The sequence below is a fragment of the Mugil cephalus genome, chromosome 15 (assembly GCF_022458985.1).
Source record: "Mugil cephalus isolate CIBA_MC_2020 chromosome 15, CIBA_Mcephalus_1.1, whole genome shotgun sequence".
In the NCBI taxonomy this organism is placed as follows: Eukaryota; Metazoa; Chordata; class Actinopteri; order Mugiliformes; family Mugilidae; genus Mugil; species Mugil cephalus.
Window position 1 is genome coordinate 2415122 of NC_061784.1, and position 16950 is coordinate 2432071.

Sequence of the window (16950 nt, forward strand, 5' to 3'; positions counted from 1 at the left end):
ATTTAGCAGATGTGCAGGTAATCAAGGAAGCACACCTTGCCCCCGACAATTAGATACAGCTCTTGAAATATTCACTTTTAATTTCCTGGTTTGAAATGAAAAAAATGTTTCTTTTAAATGAGCAGCGAGATTCCTGCTTATAGCTCGGGCGCTATCTGCGGCTTCGCTAACAATTCTCTGACCTTGGGAGAGGTTTTCACATGTTCGGTACCTTTGAGTCTCTGGTGCGCCCAGCTGAATAAAAAACAGATGTTAAAGGGGGCAGTGTGAGCTCATTACGGCTGTGATGAGCATGAGTGACACCCAGCCTTATTCTTGGTGAAATATAAATGAGCCTCACTCTCACACGCTCTCGCTGGCCTTTTCCCCAGACCTTTATTACACAAATAAGATAGTCGATGTGGTGAATTAGCAAAGGTCTCGCATGATTCTGTCTGTATTAATGGGAGATATTAACCTTGTCTGAAAACAACCTCAAGAATTCTGATGAAATTGAGATATCTCTCCGCTCTGGCGGCCGGAGGGGGTTTGTAGCATCACCTGTCAAAAAAGCTCCGCGCTCACATCCTTCCTAACACTTTAAAACAGGCATTTGTGATTTAAAGTTTTCATATCCACATGTGAGTTTGGGTTCATTTAGGAGATTAAAGTGAAAAAAAAAATAAAATAAAAATGTTGCCCAACACTGAACACGCTATCAACTCCACTCACACTCACACAGCTGATGAAAGCATCTTTCACTAAAGGCATCTGATACGCCAGCCAAACTTCCCCTACTTATGATTACTGCTTTGAACAAATCATCTTCACTTTCTTTGAAGGGAATGATGTTCAAAATAGAGTACACGATATACAAATCGTTAAATTACTATGTTTTTGGATCTCATGGCGAGCACAACAATGATATGTGGAATAATATCCGGAGGGGGGAAAGCACCAGTGTTGACCTAATGAGGCCAACAAAACATAGACTGTGAATACCATTACTGCACCCCAATGTGGGATGTTGTTTTATGTTTCACTGGCTATCAGGCATCACACTGAAAATGTTCAGTGATTTTTACTTCATTCTTTTTCAGAAAGCGATAATTCTTAACCAGCAAATCAGAAAAATGTTTTTTATGACTTTATCTTCACATTAAGTCCAGTAACTTTTAATGGTGTACGAGCTATACAGTGACCTGGGTGGCTGACAGTCTTCACAGACCTGTCTGTCAGTGTGCACATTCTGCAAGCCAGTAAAGTCTGTCATAAAGACAGAAAAAGGCAGCTATAAGTGACATCATCACAGCTTTCTCTCTCCACAAGTGACGCAGAGACGCTGACACAGATGAAGATAGATAGCAGTGATTTTAACCTGTTTTAATACTTTATGCAAGAACAAGGTGAAATGCGCAGATCACAGAGCAGTTTCCCACTAAATTAAATTGTACATTACTGCCTTCGAACTATAGTAGAATTACACATTGTCTCGATTCAAACAGGACATTTCTTGCCATTAAGTACCTAACATACAATGAATGCATTCTAGTATAACACTCCAGCATTAAATCTTATCTTCATGAAGGTTGTGGTGTTCAGCATTTCAAAATAACTGAGAGAGCTGCGGTTTGTAGTGCCATTGAACTGTATTATGTTCCAGTGACACGTGTTTCTTTTATTTTGACATTGTAGTCAGTGGGCTAGGCTGAATAACAGAAACACTTTGTGTTTAATTTTATACAGCACCACAAACCACATCCAAAAGGATAATCATACAGTTGATTTACTGTCTTTCTTACTCTGTTTCAACATAAACATGATAATAACCATCAAGAAAGTAGAGTGAACCGCATTAGTGAAGGACTGTGACATTAGGATGCGTTCGCTTCCACTAGTACACCTCATGAACCGGCAAGTATATTGAGTATATTTTAACCATAATGAGGCAGGACCTCCTTTTTCTTTTCTTTTCTTTTCATTTCATGCTTTAGATAATCATTTAGTACCTTGGTTTTGTCATCTCCCACTGCATTAGGTTGGTGCTGCTGGATTAGGTTTATAGTTAAATTGATAGGTCACTCTGGGTAACGTAGAACCACTCGCATTAGAATGTATGACTGAAATAAGTTACTCTGATAAGAGAACAGTATAAGTTGTTAGAAGCATGTAGCATATGGCCTGTCTGGGCTGTGTAAAGCTCAGAGGTGGTAGACGCTGAGCCTCTAGGGTTTAGATGGCTCTACAGAGCAGCCTCACACTGCCTGAGTGCTGTAAATGACACACAGGAACCATTTGGGACCTGTTTGCTTAAAGAGCTAAAAATTTGAAGAGGACAAAGTGATGCACGAACAATATCTGGACTATCCATATACAGGCTTAGTTCTTCTTTACTTCATCTGTACTTTCTGAAACCTTTTTCCAGCAAGACTTTAGTTTTTCATCCAAAAGGAAAATGTGTTGTTCTATTTATTGATCTGCTGAGGTTTTACAGGGACGGGTTTACTTGCTATCTTCATTGAAGACAGCATCAGGGCTTAGATTTAGTTTTCAGTAAACTGCTAAAAGGTGAGACATCCCAACGGAGAACAAAACAGACGCTGTAGTCATTTACAGCAAACACCTCTAATTTACCATGCAGTCTTGGCGGAACAGTAAATAAACACAATCCTGTTCCAATCTGTCATGGCTGAAAACAAATTAACTACCCCAAACTCACGTGAATGAGAATTACATTACCCTTGTCACTTTTCGGGGACTCGATTACCTGTTTTCAAGCCAAAGCATAGCAACAAATGCAAGTGATCAGCAGGTTGGACACGAAAGAAATATGTACAAATCCCCAGCGAGGGGCTTCCATTCACAAGTCGTAACTGAATTCCATGTTTTCTTCATATGTTCAAAGAGGGGCAAAAGTTGAGGACAATAAATTCGGAGAGAGATGATGATGAAATGATGGTGTAACCCTTACTAACGTGCCATACGTGCACTTGGCATGCAGCATCGACTTTTCTGACTTCTCTGCTCATACACAATATTCAGACAATAAATCGGTTGATAGATGAAATCCTGTCTGATCCAAAGCTGTTTGTGTAGGCTTGTTTAGTTTGCTCATGTTATTCTAGCAACTTGGAGACTTTATATAGCTCAGTTTTAGCTATGAGACACTGAGCCCGTTGGATTATTTAAAACTGTGTGGTTAACACATTTTACATCTCTTCTATTGTATATAATAGTGGAGGCACTAGGGACATGCAGCCATGCTATGATAGGGAGCACCTTGGATTTCTCTCATGATTCTCTAACAGATAGCCCTCAGTGGACCAATTAATAGGGACACAGAGAGCAGTCAGCAATTTCCTGGGAGACCTGCCAACTTCACTAGTATCTCAATCTGGTCTCCATTACGACCGCATTTATCTAAATTGCATCAGGCTGCTTTTCTACAAATCTGTTCGAGCATATGGTAGCTAACATGCAGTGGGCATTTTGCTGAATGGCTCCTCTGAAACATGGCCTTTTCTATAAATACCTCACATTAATACACATGGATATTAGAGTGCTACGGGGGACATTCTAGTCAAATTCATTCATCTAGGTATTTATGCTGTCTGATTTCTACTCAAATAATGTTCTACCCTCTGTGTGGAAACTGTAACCACTCTGGACAGTGTGATTATGAGCAATCAGTTCAAGTCAGATGCTTTCATACTTCTACTCTATACATAGACATGCTTCTCAGAGGACAAATCTGTCACAGATTAGACGCTGGTGTCCCATCAATATGAAAATTTAGCAGAACTGGGGGAAAATAATACATTGGTTTTGGGGGGAAAAAATGATAATGTCACTGAGATGCAACTCAGCAAATGAGACGGAGGAACAGTTGGGCAGGGAGGGGTGTCGAGACAGCGGCGAAGGAAAACAGGTACGGAAAAAAGAAAGAGGGAGAGAGAGAGAGATGCAAATCCCATGGCAACAGCAACCAGAAAACAAGTCTAAAATAGGGGGCAGTGTCCGCTATTACTATAGCAACAGGAGAACAGCACATTCACTCAGCTACGGGATTTGCTGAAAGGAGAAAAACAGTGCTTTATTCCTCACATAATTATTATTGACACTTTTTGCCAGTCACTACGTTTGGTTTCACCAGCTGTGTCAACTAAATTAACCACAAAAATAAGACATCTCAAATTATATATAGTTTGTCTTATCTTATCTATAAATTGTGAGCAGGCATCTGACACAAGCACTGACAGATAATGAATAATAAGGGAAAATTTACCAGTAGAACAACTTGAAAATCTACACACAAAGGTGTGTTAGATTATCGCTTTTATTAATAATTTTCTTTTTATCACTGCCATTTGGTTTCTCTAATGTATAACTAGTCACTTGATTACCACAAGCTGGTATGTTTAAATTTTAGAGCCACAGCTTTAAAACCAACCTCTACACCCGGTTTTGTTTACCTGAAACATGTGCACAGTCTGCACTGTAGGAAAAAAAAAAAAAAAGATAACAACACAGTGATGCTTTGCCTTTCTTAACACCGACCAATCATATTTCACATGCGGACGATTCCAACCAATGAGAGACCGACAGTCGGAGTCCGCGCAGCCAATCGCTGTGGCCGTGGACCACTGATGCAACGGAGATGCAACAGACTTGCACTAAACAACAAAGTGTGGTGTGAATCAAGTAGTCCCCCTACGAAAACAATACCACGCCTCGCAGTGGGGTACAGTATAAACTGTAGCTGTGTGTGTGTGTGCGTGTGTGTGTGTTGGAGAGTTGCGTTCATTTACTTAAAGCCTCTCAGCAAGTTGTTAATTTTAGGGAGAGGTTACGCCCTGTCGAGTCCAAAAACACGGCGCTGCCTCATCTCTATAGCAACGGGGGCACCTAGGAATAGACCCGTAACGTAACGTACAGTAATTACTTTTTGAACACCAAAAAAGTCACTTGTTATTTTTATTATTATTATTATGTTATCAATGTTTGTATTACTTTTACAAAAAAGAAAAGTTTGTTTTTTTAAAGAAAAACACAAATTCTTTCTATGGTATCAGAAGAGGTAATTCAAAGAATCATACTTAATCACAAGATATTGTAGGGCCTATTGATTGCTTGTAAGTGTTACATTTAGAGCATTCAACCAGAGACAAGTCCTTCGGTAGTTTTATAATGTGGGACGTCCTTCGGCGCGGCGGAGTGAGGGGGCGGAGTGATCTGCACGGTTTATCCTGGTGACGCAGTTGGTTGCTAGGTGTGAATGAACTGATGCTTTGTCACAATTAAGCCTCTCCTCAGTTTACAGGTCGACCACAACAAAGCAGCATCTCGTTCTTTTTACGCCGCCCTGGATATCCCGAGCTAAAACATGGCTCTTTGATTTAACCAAGTTGTTGGACCCGAGAAGAAGTCGTGCTTTGCTTTAGCAACGCACCCCCAAGAGCTCTACAATTTTTTCTGCAAGAATGGAGTAAGTCCAACTCTTTCTCCTCGAGTTTGTTGTTGTTGTATTGCTGTTATTGTCATTGTTATTGCGTGTCATTAACGGTTAAAATATGATTTTTAACTCATACAAATGTCCTGTCAAGTGTCAAGTGCTTCTTTAAGGGCGCTCCATTTGTGGTAAATAATATAGTGCGTGTCATGATAAACATCAGGTGTCTCTAGTATATGACGGTGAACTATATTTCCTGTCAACGTGTAGACTTTGTAAGCTGGAGACACATCTATCACTTTCATTTGTATGTTTTGCCAGCTTTTTAAATCTCATTGTTGTAATCCAATCCGGATAAGTGATCAAATAGAGGTGATTAATTTAAAAGGAACATGCGATTGGAAGCGGCTTATCTGCATTAATCCGATTTAGCCATCAGGGTGTCTCTCACCTAGAGAGGTAGTCACTGTGGAGCTCCTGTCAACAGTTAGGCCCCTGACAGCGTCACTGGCTCCCACGTGTTTTGAGGACGTCAAGTACATTTTGCTTTGAGGCATTTCAAAGCCCAAAGGACACCAGCTCTTGCTTCTGTCACTCACTCACTGTGCAGGATCCGGGGGTTTTGGTTTTATTTTTATGATGGATTCGGATTCTTCATTCGTTGGCATTTACTATGAAGCTGCTTGTTTATAATAGTAGTGTATGTATTCTAAAAAATACACATGGGACTATCAGACTCAGTATATCGAAACAAATCATGTTGAGAAACTACAGACAGCACATATCTGTGACTCCTGATTTCATTAGTTGGCTGAATATGTTGAATGTTTTTGGTCGTCCACTTGTCTCATCCCTGTCTCTGTTTACCCTCCAGGTTTCATTATGCTCACCCAGCCCTGCTCTCTGTGGCCCATCTGTCAGACCCCGCTCGCTCCCAGCATATGCTTGGACTTGGACTGAATCAAAGCACCAACAGACAAAATGATGGCAACATCAGCTCCTGTTTGGAAGACTCTTCGTGTCTGCCCGGCAGACCCCCTCGCTCTCTCTCACCCACAGGCTAACCACAGCCAATCACAGGGGTGCAGGGGGGAGGTGTCAGAGGAGAGTCAGCACTTAATTGGTGAGTTGCAGCGAGTGCGCTTTTTTATATTTTTCCCCATTTCAGGTGGGCTCGGCACTGCAGCACATTCGTCCTTCTTGAACAGTAAGTAGTAAACTAGCTACGTCTGTTATATCGATATGCCGCAACTTCATTTCAAAATTGCTTTGCATTTTCTGCTGACGATCGTTTATGTTTTTAGGAAGCTGCTACGTACACTGTTGGATAACTGACATTTTTTATTTTTTAGCTGTGATATTTTCCTTCGTCAAACAGCTTGTAACAAATTGAGTTTTCCCCTCCTCAATAGGTGATGGTCTCACTGACTGGATGACGGAAGAAGTGGATTTCTCCTCTTACCTCCCAAACCCTCCTTCCCCTCCCTCCTCCACCAATGCGTCCCTTCCCCCTTCACCCCTTCAGAATGATATCCAGGTGCCCTCTGACTTGGAGGTCATGACCTCTCTGCTGCAAGAGGAATTGGCCCAACTAGAGGACTACTTCCTGTCTGAACCACTGCCAGAGAAAGGGCCGAGGCTCGGAAAATGCGACAGGGGTCCACTGCCAGTGGGTCCTCAGCCATTCAGTCAGCTGCCATACGCATCATACTCCACATCCAACCAATCGGAGTCCAGCCCACTTCTTGTTACCTTGGCAACCGGAGAACTGGACCTGCTGAGTATCTGTGGCGGGCCCATTGGGCGATCCAAAATTCCAAGACACGCCCCGTACAGCTGCAGTCGCCCCAGTGGGTGTGCTAGGAAAAGAGTTCCTGATGGTGTGAGGTTCAGTGAAGGCTTTGACAACAGTTTGTTGAGTTCCAAAGGAAGTAACTCAGGTAACTCAGCTGTGACCCTTACGGGTAATTATAGCTGCGTAGAGGACGAGCAGCTGGTAGGGAAAAGCTACTGCCCAGGTAGTGCAGTCGAGGTTAGACGATGTGCCGTTTTACCCAAAGAAGAGAAAAACTGCTGTTTCACTCAAGATGTGATTGCCGGTGCAAAAGTTGGTGGTGGTGGATTTGGCTTTGGTGGATCGCTTGAGGTCCCACATAAGAAAGAGGATCTGTTGATGTATAGCATGAGGGAGGTTAGCGGAGGCACTAGTAACAACGAGGTGCTCAATAGCATCAAAGCTAGTGTGGAGGTGACAAAAGCCACCGTTTCTTGGAAATCTGAAAGCAGTGAAGGTTGTTATCTCCCAGCGACGCCGCAATCTGAGGCCTATCATGGCTTCTTAGGCAACATCAACGAACAGCTGAAATCAGAGAGTCTGCAGATAGGTCAGCATGATTTACACTGTAACTTTCTTGGGGATCAGGGCCCAGAGTGTCTTTTAATGGCTAGGGAGAGTCTGAACTTGGAGACGTCAGGTCACATACAAGCGTGCCGTCTGAAAGAAGACCACTGTGCTGTGAAATACGAAGTGGACATCATTCCAGTTGAAGGCGGGGAGCGCAAACAGAAGAAGAGAGATCAGAACAAAACTGCCGCTCATAGGTATGTCTTAGTACCTGCTTGATGAAATAGATTATTTATTTATATATATATATATACATATATAAATGCTTTCCTTTGTTTGTTTAATGCAGATATCGCCAACGAAAAAGGGCGGAGCTAGATTCTTTGGAAGAACAACTACACTGCCTTGAAGGAAGAAACCGAGAGTTGCGGGATAAAGCAGAGTCCGTAGAACGTGAAATCCAGTACGTCAAAGACCTGCTGATTGAAGTTTACAAGGCCCGCAGCCAAAGACTCAAGCAGGACCCAACAGCCTAAGACCATGCTCCTGCAAGTACACGGAAACAGAGCCTGACAGGGAAAATGTGGAGCTCTGTGTGTCTTTGAGTTTGTCCAGACTTGAATGTTTAATTATTATGATCATTATTTATTTATTTTTGCTTTCAAGGTGAGGGGGCAAACGCATGCTTGGCTAATGTGAATTATTTTCTAGATTTTAAATCAGCACCCTATTCCAATGCTTCCATTGCTTTCGCACTCGAATCACTTGAGCCTGCACTGTGGCATTGCAATGCTTTAAATGACAATCATTTTTAATAGATCTCGTGAATCTGCTAATTGAAATAGGATTTTTTCTGAAGAGGTAATGTTGATCATTATGCAGGTTTTATATTTTTAATAGCCTTACATTGAAATTGATGTCAGCAATACAATCTGTGTTGGTTTTTATTTATTTTAATTTTTCATTCGCAATTACTGTATTGTCATTTTCAGTAGTTGGAATAGTTAAATATGTCGTTGGTGTCAACATTTCGATTTCACATCAAGTACTTATCTAAAATAATTTCTAGCCTTTCCGCAACAGACAATACATTTCAGTCGGTATGAATATTTTAAAATATTAGCGCTGCTGTTGAATATGTATTGAGTTATACAAGCACAGACACAGACGCTAATATGCATCAGAGGAAAAAACACTCAACAGCTTTAGAATTAATTTTTTTTTTCATTGTTTTATTGTTGTCACTATTTTCGTTTTTTTTTTTTTGACAAATTATCTCGACATTTCGACTGACTTCAGGTTTAGTGCAGCGCTAAAATACTCCTCAGTAAAGACCATTTGAACGTTTTAATTGATTTTACCCTGCTGTTTAAATTTTCACAACTTGTAACTTCTATTGTAACAAATCAAGCAATTGCTATTTTTTTCTTTAATGGCTGCAAATCGTGTCCAAAAGATACATCATGTGACCAAAAGAGAACTCATTTATCATATTGTGTTGTTGAAGTGAAACAGTGTCCTTCTTTTCTATATTGCAGTTATACAATCTGTGTGGCAGCTCAGGATATTCAGTTTATCCTCCAGTCCTACAAACATCCATAGGCAGTTTGTGGAGATTACAGACTTTACGTGGCAGACGTCTGACACACAGGTTTTCCCAATGTAAAATCTGGCTTTTCAATATGTACAAATATTGTAACTATAGTGGCCCTTAGCAGCCTCTCTCTGCATGCCTTTGCATAAATGTACTCTCTGGAATAGAAAACTTAGAGTTTCAGAAATAAGTCGGAGATTCTTTCTCTAAACTGCTTGTTAAGGCAATAAGTTTTTTAGGCCTCTGGCTGATCTGCACTAATTTGTAACAACTTTTATATGTTCAGGGAGTGGAGTGTGTTAACCTTTTCTTTCTAGAAAAAAAAGTTCTCATTAGATTATTTGTTCATGCTCTTGCAGCTGTGGTGTAAGAAAGAGGGTAGTGTCTAAAATCATTAGTTGTTATTCTAAGCAAATAATCACTGTTACTGTTCTATACCAAGGATAGTTTTTTCTATGCATATTTATTTTAAGACAATCTTGAATATAAGCGCCGATGGTTTGTGATCATTTATTTATTCATAGCGTTTATTTGCATTTTTGGCTAGAAATTCATGTCATGTGGTTGAAGCCCTGCGGTGTACTATCAAAAAAAGGATTGTTAAAACCAAAACTGTGTAGGCCTACTGTCAGTCCATTATACCGCGATGTAATTTCAAGTTGATTAATTACAGGCTTGTTTCCTTTGTCTGATGTCAATTTTTTGTCCTCGAAGAAAATAAAGAAAGCGTCATCAACTTTCGCCCGTCGTGTTATTTTTCTTTCCGACTGTCATTGAAAATGCGTTACAGCATTACAATCTGAGAGATTAAAATACGTTTTGTTTGTTTTATACAACTGTGTTTTGTTTTTATTCTATTTGTTCGGTGACAGGGCAAATTAAGTTCCTTCAGGCCCTGATGCATGCGGACTATTTTTCTCGACATTTAGCGCACATCGGACAGACACTTTTATTAGATATTTTTTTTCAGCCCGTCTTTGGTCGACGCATTTTATAACTATTTTAAATTGAACCAAGAGTTAATTCATCTTCCAAACGTCCGAAAAAACAATTGTGTTCATGTTGTATAAAACGATTTTGTTTTATAGAATATGAACACACTAGTCGCAGTAGTAGATTTAGGCTTTAAATTCTGTAGAGCGTTATAATTCTGATATGGAAAATGTCCGGGAAAACTGAAATAAATAAATAGAAGAAAAAAAAATTAAATTAAAATAACTTGAGCGGCTGTGGCGGTTTACAGTGACAAAATAATAAGCCAGGTAAAAAGAAAACCTGTCGTCGTTTCGATTACACCGTTTCTCTATTGTCTCGAAATTACAGTAGAAACAACGTGTTTTACAATTGTTTTTATTGCAACAACGGGATATGGTTGGTGATGGATTTGTCTAACGCACAGCTGGAGACCAGCAGCTTGTCAGTGTGCCGTCATTCCTGGTGAGCTGCAGCGACTTGCAGCAGTCCAAGGAGCTGCTGGTAGTCACACTGTGGAGGGTCTCGTTGGGAAGCCCGAACAAGTTTCTTACTGGCGTCCACGGATGTCAGGACCTTCAAATAAATGCAAAAGAAAGTGACAAACTAGAACATATATATATATATATTTTTTTTTATATCAAGTGATTGATGCAAAACCATGAAAGATTGTGCTAAGTTTATTTAAAAAAAAAAATGAACTGGATCAACAACTGACAGGATTCAAGGGGCCTTGAAGGCATTCAATTAAAAGTGTATTTTTTCTTTCCTAAGCTAACACGTAACGATCAAAACAAAAAAAGAAAAGAAAAAGAAAGTTATAAATGCTTAAATGGACTTGTTACAATGTTCATGATGTCTACCTTTAACCTGTTGATTCATTACCTGACGGACTTCTTCCTGCTGGCTGTAAAGGCACAGAGTTGCTATAGCAGCTTGTCTTACTGCATTATGGGAATCTGTGCATGCAGATCTCAGAAGTAAACTGAACACATCTTCCTCCAGCAACAACTGTAAAACCCCATCAACGTTTACCAGGTTTCCCAGCGCGGCGCAACAGTGGCGCCGAGTGAGGGCATCAGGATCACTGATTAGAGATGCCAACATGGATGCAGTTCTCCTGGCTTCCTGTGTCCATCGTCTCCCCTCCTCATCGTCAACTCTCTGCTCTTTAGTTGTCACCAAATTGTCTCCCACCTCAATATGTGAAGGTTTATTTTGTTCCTTTTCTTTGCCCCTCCCTGCAGTGTCAGTGCACGCAATATATCCCAACCAGTTCCCAACTGCCCAGCAGGCCATCCGCCGGACAGGCACGCAGGAGTCATGAAGGCAGTCTATCATGCCTTTGAAAACGACGGGGTGCAGTGTCTCTGGTGCAGGAGGCCTGAATGGATTCAGATTTCCTAAAAATCTGCACGTGGCAGCCCTGATCTGGTCATGAGTGTGAGTTAGTGCCTTCTGCAGCACTGAAGATGCCACATAAACCTGGAGGCTGGCAGACCCAAGTAAACAGCGGGCTACATGGGATAACAGAGTAAGGAGCTTCGCAGCAGAGGCCCACAGCCCGTCTAGCTGCAGCAAGTCAGACAGCAGAGAGCTGGCACTTCTGGTCAAAGGAGGCTTGTGTCTGGAGGCAGTGAGCTGCCTGTCTCGGGGTGGTGAGAAAAAGCCAGAAGTAGCTTTTCTGAGATGGGAAACAGAGTGCTCAGGGTCGCACAAGAGCAAACGGCCCAACAAGGAGAGAGGCAGCTCCAGCAGTGGAAGAGGGAAAGTTTGAATTATCTGCAGAAGAATGGAAAACAAAATTAGTCAGACAACTTGTCATACATCAAACAACAACAAAACAACACGGTGCTCTCCCAAAAGTACACACACATTAAAATGTAAAGTAGTGCATGTCAATCATGGGTGAGGAGCAAGAGTTATCCTGGATTGCATCAGAAAATTGAATTTGTCAGGGAGGTCTTTATTGGCTTACGAGAAGGCCCTAACCTGCATGAGGCTTGCAACAATACCACAACTGGCATACACCTTCAAAACTTTGGACATGGTGTGCGAAGGCAGATCCAGGGCAAATGGAAAACATAACAAGTGGCAGCTCAGCGCAGATAACTTTTCATGAATCAGATCCACCTCACGTCTCCCAGGACTGTAGGGCATAAAATAAAAGATGGAACTGTTAGCTTCAGGTGTTACAGCTGCTTTGCAACAGTACAGTAGACATCTGAGAACTGACCAGTCATTTGCCAGCAGCCTGCCAAGAGTGTAGACACATTTGGATTCATTGTCAGAAAACAGAGGGATGCATGAGTATGGATCCTTGGTGAAGACAAACAGCGCAATAGACAGAAAAGAAAACAACCCTGAAATGAAAAAAAATAATAATAATAATAACAATATATATATATATATATATAAATCAAATAAGTAAACATTTCAACCACATATTTGGTGTGTTATAAATAATGTGGGACATATTCACCATTTGCTGAACAGAAGATCATGTCTGGGGTTGTGCTTGCTAGTGATGTACCAATCTTTTTCCAAAGATCCGGAAACATAACTGAATTTAAACATGAAGGCAAAGGGGCTTTTCCATGCTGTCAAAAGAAGAAACAGGAGGGGCACAGACATCAGGTCAGCCTCTGAATTCTATTCAAGCAAATGCTTTATATTTAAGATGCTGTCTGACCTCAGAGAGAGCGTATAGGAATAAAGACAGGACACCATCACAGAGTCCCCAACCACAGGGTGGAGACACTTTGGGCTGCCAATGCAGAGAAGAGAAAAAGAGGGTCAGAAAAATATAAATCAAATTGAGCTTTTGCTAAAAAGTCTCAAATTATTGCTAAATATAGTTTCAGTACCTCAAATGAATCAGAGACCAAAATCTTCAGCAAGGAGATTAGAACATCCGTATTAACTTCAACATCAATATCAAGTTGTGTGAAGAGAGACAAAACAGAAGCAGCCAGGGGCTAAAAAAAAAAAGATATCAAAGGAACTGTCACACAACAGACCAGCTCACTGCATCACAAAAAGTACTGTATATGGATAAACATGATCAGCTGTTTAATAGCTTCAGTGGCTACTTACTGCCAAAGGACTGAGACTGGGATGAGAAAGAATCATGTTGAAAGGTTTGGTGAACTCTTCCATCCTGTAGTGTGACAGCAGACATTGCAGTATTTTCCTGTCCAATTTTTGTGCTAGTCAACCTTTATGTATGCAGTTAAAAACGAACAAACAAAATACTGATCAAACCTAGGCTCTTCTTCCATCCAGCCATCATGCTGCTCCCAGTAGATGAGAAGCACTGTAATCATTTCTCCAAGAGCCGGCACACTCCACTGTTGCTGAGCAGGGGGAAGAGTACGGATAAAAGAATCAGGGACAATGTTGCAGGAGTGATGCATTGATAAATATTGCTCCATTTCTGAGCAATAACCTTGATGAATTCTTTGTTTTCTACAGCATCGTGGATTAGCTCAAAAAGGACTCGGGGTAGTCCAAGTTCATGGTGGTGTGACTTATGGAGGTCATGCCTCAGGATCAGATTCTGCAGGACCTTCAGTGGCTGGTGAATGTGCTGAAATTCCTTTATTCCACCTGTCAGCTGGCCCAACACAGAGGAGAGTAGATGTAAATGACACTGTTTTGAGAAAAATCTATTTATGTTCAGTTGAAAATTATACCCAGTTACCTGAGCTTTAAATACCAGGATCTTGGATTTAAGCTGGGGTATAATGGGACTGTAGTTAAACAGTTTGTTCTGCTCCCTGCTCAAATCTGCCAGATTCTCCCAGTACTCCTCATTATCAACCTCCTGGATGAACAAGACAAGATGGACACACAATAACCCGTTTCTTTATTGTCAATGCAAGTTTGATACTGATATTTTTAAAAACATATCCATCACTGACCTGCCTACACAGCGTGGCCTGATGGCTCTCAATGCATCGCTGCACCAGTTGTGGCCCGACCTCTACAGAAGGAAATTCCTGCTCATAGTCTCTGCTGATCTGACCCCTGCAGAGAAAATGCACTTACCAGTGAACATGTGCCTCAACCTGTTTTGGTTGTATATTTTATCTTTATTCTGAGCTTCCATAAGCACCTGTGTTTTGATCTGGTTGTGGCAGGAATCTTTGGGTTTAGGCTTTGATTGGCCGTCCTCACAACTAATTGACCCGAAGGAACAGAAGCCTTACTGGATGGGGCCGTGGGAACGCTCACTGTAGGAGAAGCTGTTGCCGTAGCAGAGTTGACCCTTTCATTTCCCACACCGTCCTTCTTTATCTGTGCACAGAACAGATCAAAGCTCCTTCACGAGTTTCTATGTAAAGAAAACTTGACAAAAGAAAAAAACATTTAATGGCTCACAGTGGTGTTCTCGCTGCCAACTGGTTTCTTTCGGTTCTCCCTCTGTTCTCTGGCCTTTCGCAATAACCTGCTCTCTCCAGAAGTCGGCAAAGACTTTTCTGCAACTTGTTTACGTTTCATCGCCAGCATGTCTGGGCTGGGCATGACTGTCAAAGGGCTGAAAACACTCGTATCTGACACCACTGCCAACAACAATGAAAAGATTAAAGTAAGGAATGATAATAAAAAAAAACAACACTGGCATATAGGGACTTTTTTTTGTTAAAATTAACATTTTAAGTATTACCTAGAACACCATCAGCAACAAAGGGATGGTGCAGGAGGTCTGGCCACGACAATCGTTTCTGAGGGTCTTTGGTCAACAAACCTTTCAGGAAACTCTGTCAAGGAAACATTAGAGAACATTAACAACAATAATAAAGATATACCCCTACTGAAACATGTTCTGTTTGTCTACTTTGACCACTTTATCAGAACCTTAAGGATTTCATGTACAGTCAAGCCCCTGGCAAATTTTGACTTAAAGTTACTTTTATGCAAACATTAAGAAAAAGCTTGCTGGTTGAATAAAAGTAACTTAAAGTCAAATTCGCCGTGGGTATGAATGATTTCAGGCTTGACCGTATGTCTGAAAAAACAGGAAAATCCACATTTATCAGAGAAACTTCAGAGGCCACAAAGGATTTACAATAGCATAGGAGGTATATATTGGTGCACTGGACACCTCAGCATTTCTAAAAATCGTTGCTATGATCATACCCTTAAACACAGCTCAGAGCCAAACAAATTTGTTAAATAAAAATCATGCTTTTATGTAGAGAAGATGTTGGCCTAGATTCCTACATAATGCATCAAGACTACTGGACAGCTCCACTGTACCGTACAGGTGTCGCTCATAGTGTCTGGCCATTTCACTGGGTCTCTCACGATGAGCTGCACCAGGTGGAAGATGGAGTTAGTGTAGAACGGAGGCGCCCCCGTGTGGAGTTCATAAAGGATGCAGCCCAGAGACCAGAGATCAGCAGTGTGGTCGTAGGGCTTCTCCTCCACCAGCTCAGGAGACATGTACAGTGGTGTTCCCTTGATAGAGGTCAGCACCAAGGTGGAGACACTCATGGCTCTGGCAAACCTACAGGAGGATCATATCATGTCATTTATGCTTTTTGAAAATATTATTATGAAATATCCAACCTACCCAAAGTCGCATAGTTTCACCACACCACTTTTTCCCAACAGGATATTTTGTGGTTTCATGTCACGGTGAAGGATGCGATGTGAGTGTAGGTAATAAAGAGCTGAGACCAGCTGGCACGCTATCTCACGCACCTTATTAGAAGGAAATAATCAATATAAATCATATACAATTTTAGGATGAGTCCAATGCCAGGTATGTAGTGACAGTGTATACCTGGCTCTCTGCTAAGTTCCCATCATCTTCAAGAATCTGGAACAACTGCCCCTCCGCATACTCTGTCACAACCACAACCTGTTTCAAACACAGAATGGATTAAGAACTCAATTTGAAGGTAGTTAGTTTAGTAGATTAAAAAGATTTCTGACTGTAAATTTGAGATTGAAAGTATACCTCATTTTCAGTCTCAAAACTGTCAAAAAGCTGTACAATATTAGGATGTTGAAGACCTCTCATAATTTCAATTTCTCTCTTGAGACTTCGCAGTTCCTTTTCGGACCGTCCCACCTTGGGCATGAACTTTAGAGCCACAACCTAATGGGGCGACGACGGACAGCCGGTCAAACGTTGAGGGTTAAACAAACAGTAAGTGTACTCCTGTAAAAAGCTCACCTGGCCAGTAAATCTTTTCCTCCCCTTGTAAACTCGGCCAAATGAGCCCTCTCCCACCAGCTCCAAGACGTGATACGAATTCATTTTGAAGGCGAACGGCAGCAGGCAAACATTACATCCTCACAACCGACAAAAACTGAGCTTCCAGGTTGTTAGCATCTCTAAATTGAACAAGCGGTTATTTCAGTCCTCGTGCGCAAACACAACCGATATATATTGTAAATCGTTTAACTTTCTCAAACACAAATAATAATGTTTAGTCAACTGACTACTATTGTAAATGTATAGCAGTATAGCTTACTCTTCTGTATCACTACTTTTTTCGGTCGAGGGAGGGCACGATAAACGTTGGCAAGTTTAAATGCCAGTTCAAAAATCTACAAAAGACAAAAATAAAGTGTGAATTGCCACTTACCCATACTAGA

The 16950-nt window shown here is 41.2% G+C and overlaps 2 protein-coding genes across 6 annotated transcripts; one reads left to right on the forward strand and one right to left on the reverse strand.

The window, feature by feature from the left end:
- The first annotated feature begins 4643 nt into the window (after window positions 1-4643).
- On the forward strand, window positions 4644-10107 carry atf5a (activating transcription factor 5a). 3 transcript variants are annotated; one of them, XM_047608081.1, is made up of 5 exons: window positions 4644-4720; window positions 5293-5464; window positions 6303-6635; window positions 6841-8029; window positions 8122-10107. In XM_047608081.1, the coding sequence occupies exons 3-5, from the start codon at window positions 6410-6412 to the stop codon at window positions 8306-8308; spliced, it is 1602 nt and encodes a 533-aa protein (XP_047464037.1). In that variant the 5' UTR covers window positions 4644-4720; window positions 5293-5464; window positions 6303-6409; the 3' UTR covers window positions 8309-10107. The 3 variants fall into 3 exon arrangements, with proteins under 3 accessions (XP_047464037.1, XP_047464035.1, XP_047464038.1); XM_047608079.1 differs by lacking the exon at window positions 4644-4720 and having other exon boundaries at window positions 4849-5464; XM_047608082.1 differs by lacking the exon at window positions 4644-4720 and having other exon boundaries at window positions 5118-5464; window positions 6303-6551.
- Window positions 10108-10700: 593 nt separating this feature from the next.
- On the reverse strand, window positions 10701-16848 carry stk36 (serine/threonine kinase 36 (fused homolog, Drosophila)). Of its 3 annotated transcripts, XM_047606235.1 has the most exons (21): window positions 16827-16848; window positions 16526-16686; window positions 16307-16447; window positions 16130-16207; window positions 15917-16047; window positions 15601-15850; window positions 15008-15101; window positions 14722-14903; window positions 14456-14637; window positions 14262-14367; window positions 14042-14164; window positions 13787-13954; window positions 13603-13694; window positions 13435-13498; window positions 13206-13316; window positions 13031-13105; window positions 12821-12938; window positions 12575-12701; window positions 12331-12487; window positions 11224-12120; window positions 10701-10914 (listed from the first exon to the last, which is right to left on the reverse strand). In XM_047606235.1, exons 2-21 carry the CDS (start codon window positions 16607-16609, stop codon window positions 10795-10797), a joined length of 3300 nt encoding a protein of 1099 aa, XP_047462191.1. In that variant the 5' UTR covers window positions 16610-16686; window positions 16827-16848; the 3' UTR covers window positions 10701-10794. The 3 variants fall into 3 exon arrangements, with proteins under 3 accessions (XP_047462191.1, XP_047462192.1, XP_047462193.1); XM_047606236.1 differs by having other exon boundaries at window positions 12370-12487; window positions 16526-16847; XM_047606237.1 differs by lacking the exons at window positions 15917-16047; window positions 16307-16447; window positions 16526-16686; window positions 16827-16848.
- Window positions 16849-16950: the final 102 nt, after the last annotated feature.

Bases quoted from the DNA above. Each gene is read 5' to 3' on its own strand.
- stk36 (XM_047606235.1), bottom strand. From the start codon at position 16,609: ATGAATTCGTATCACGTCTTGGAGCTGGTGGGAGAGGGCTCATTTGGC. The intron at 14,368-14,455 runs GTGCTTATGGAA...TTTTCTCTGCAG, and splicing joins ACAACCAGATCAAAACACAG to GGGTCAGATCAGCAGAGACT. The intron at 13,106-13,205 runs GTACTGAAACTA...CTGCATTGGCAG, and splicing joins TGGTCTCTGATTCATTTGAG to CCCAAAGTGTCTCCACCCTG.
- atf5a (XM_047608081.1), top strand. From the start codon at position 6,410: ATGATGGCAACATCAGCTCCTGTTTGGAAGACTCTTCGTGTCTGCCCG. The intron at 6,636-6,840 runs GTAAGTAGTAAA...CCTCCTCAATAG, and splicing joins ACATTCGTCCTTCTTGAACA to GTGATGGTCTCACTGACTGG. The intron at 8,030-8,121 runs GTATGTCTTAGT...TGTTTAATGCAG, and splicing joins AACAAAACTGCCGCTCATAG to ATATCGCCAACGAAAAAGGG.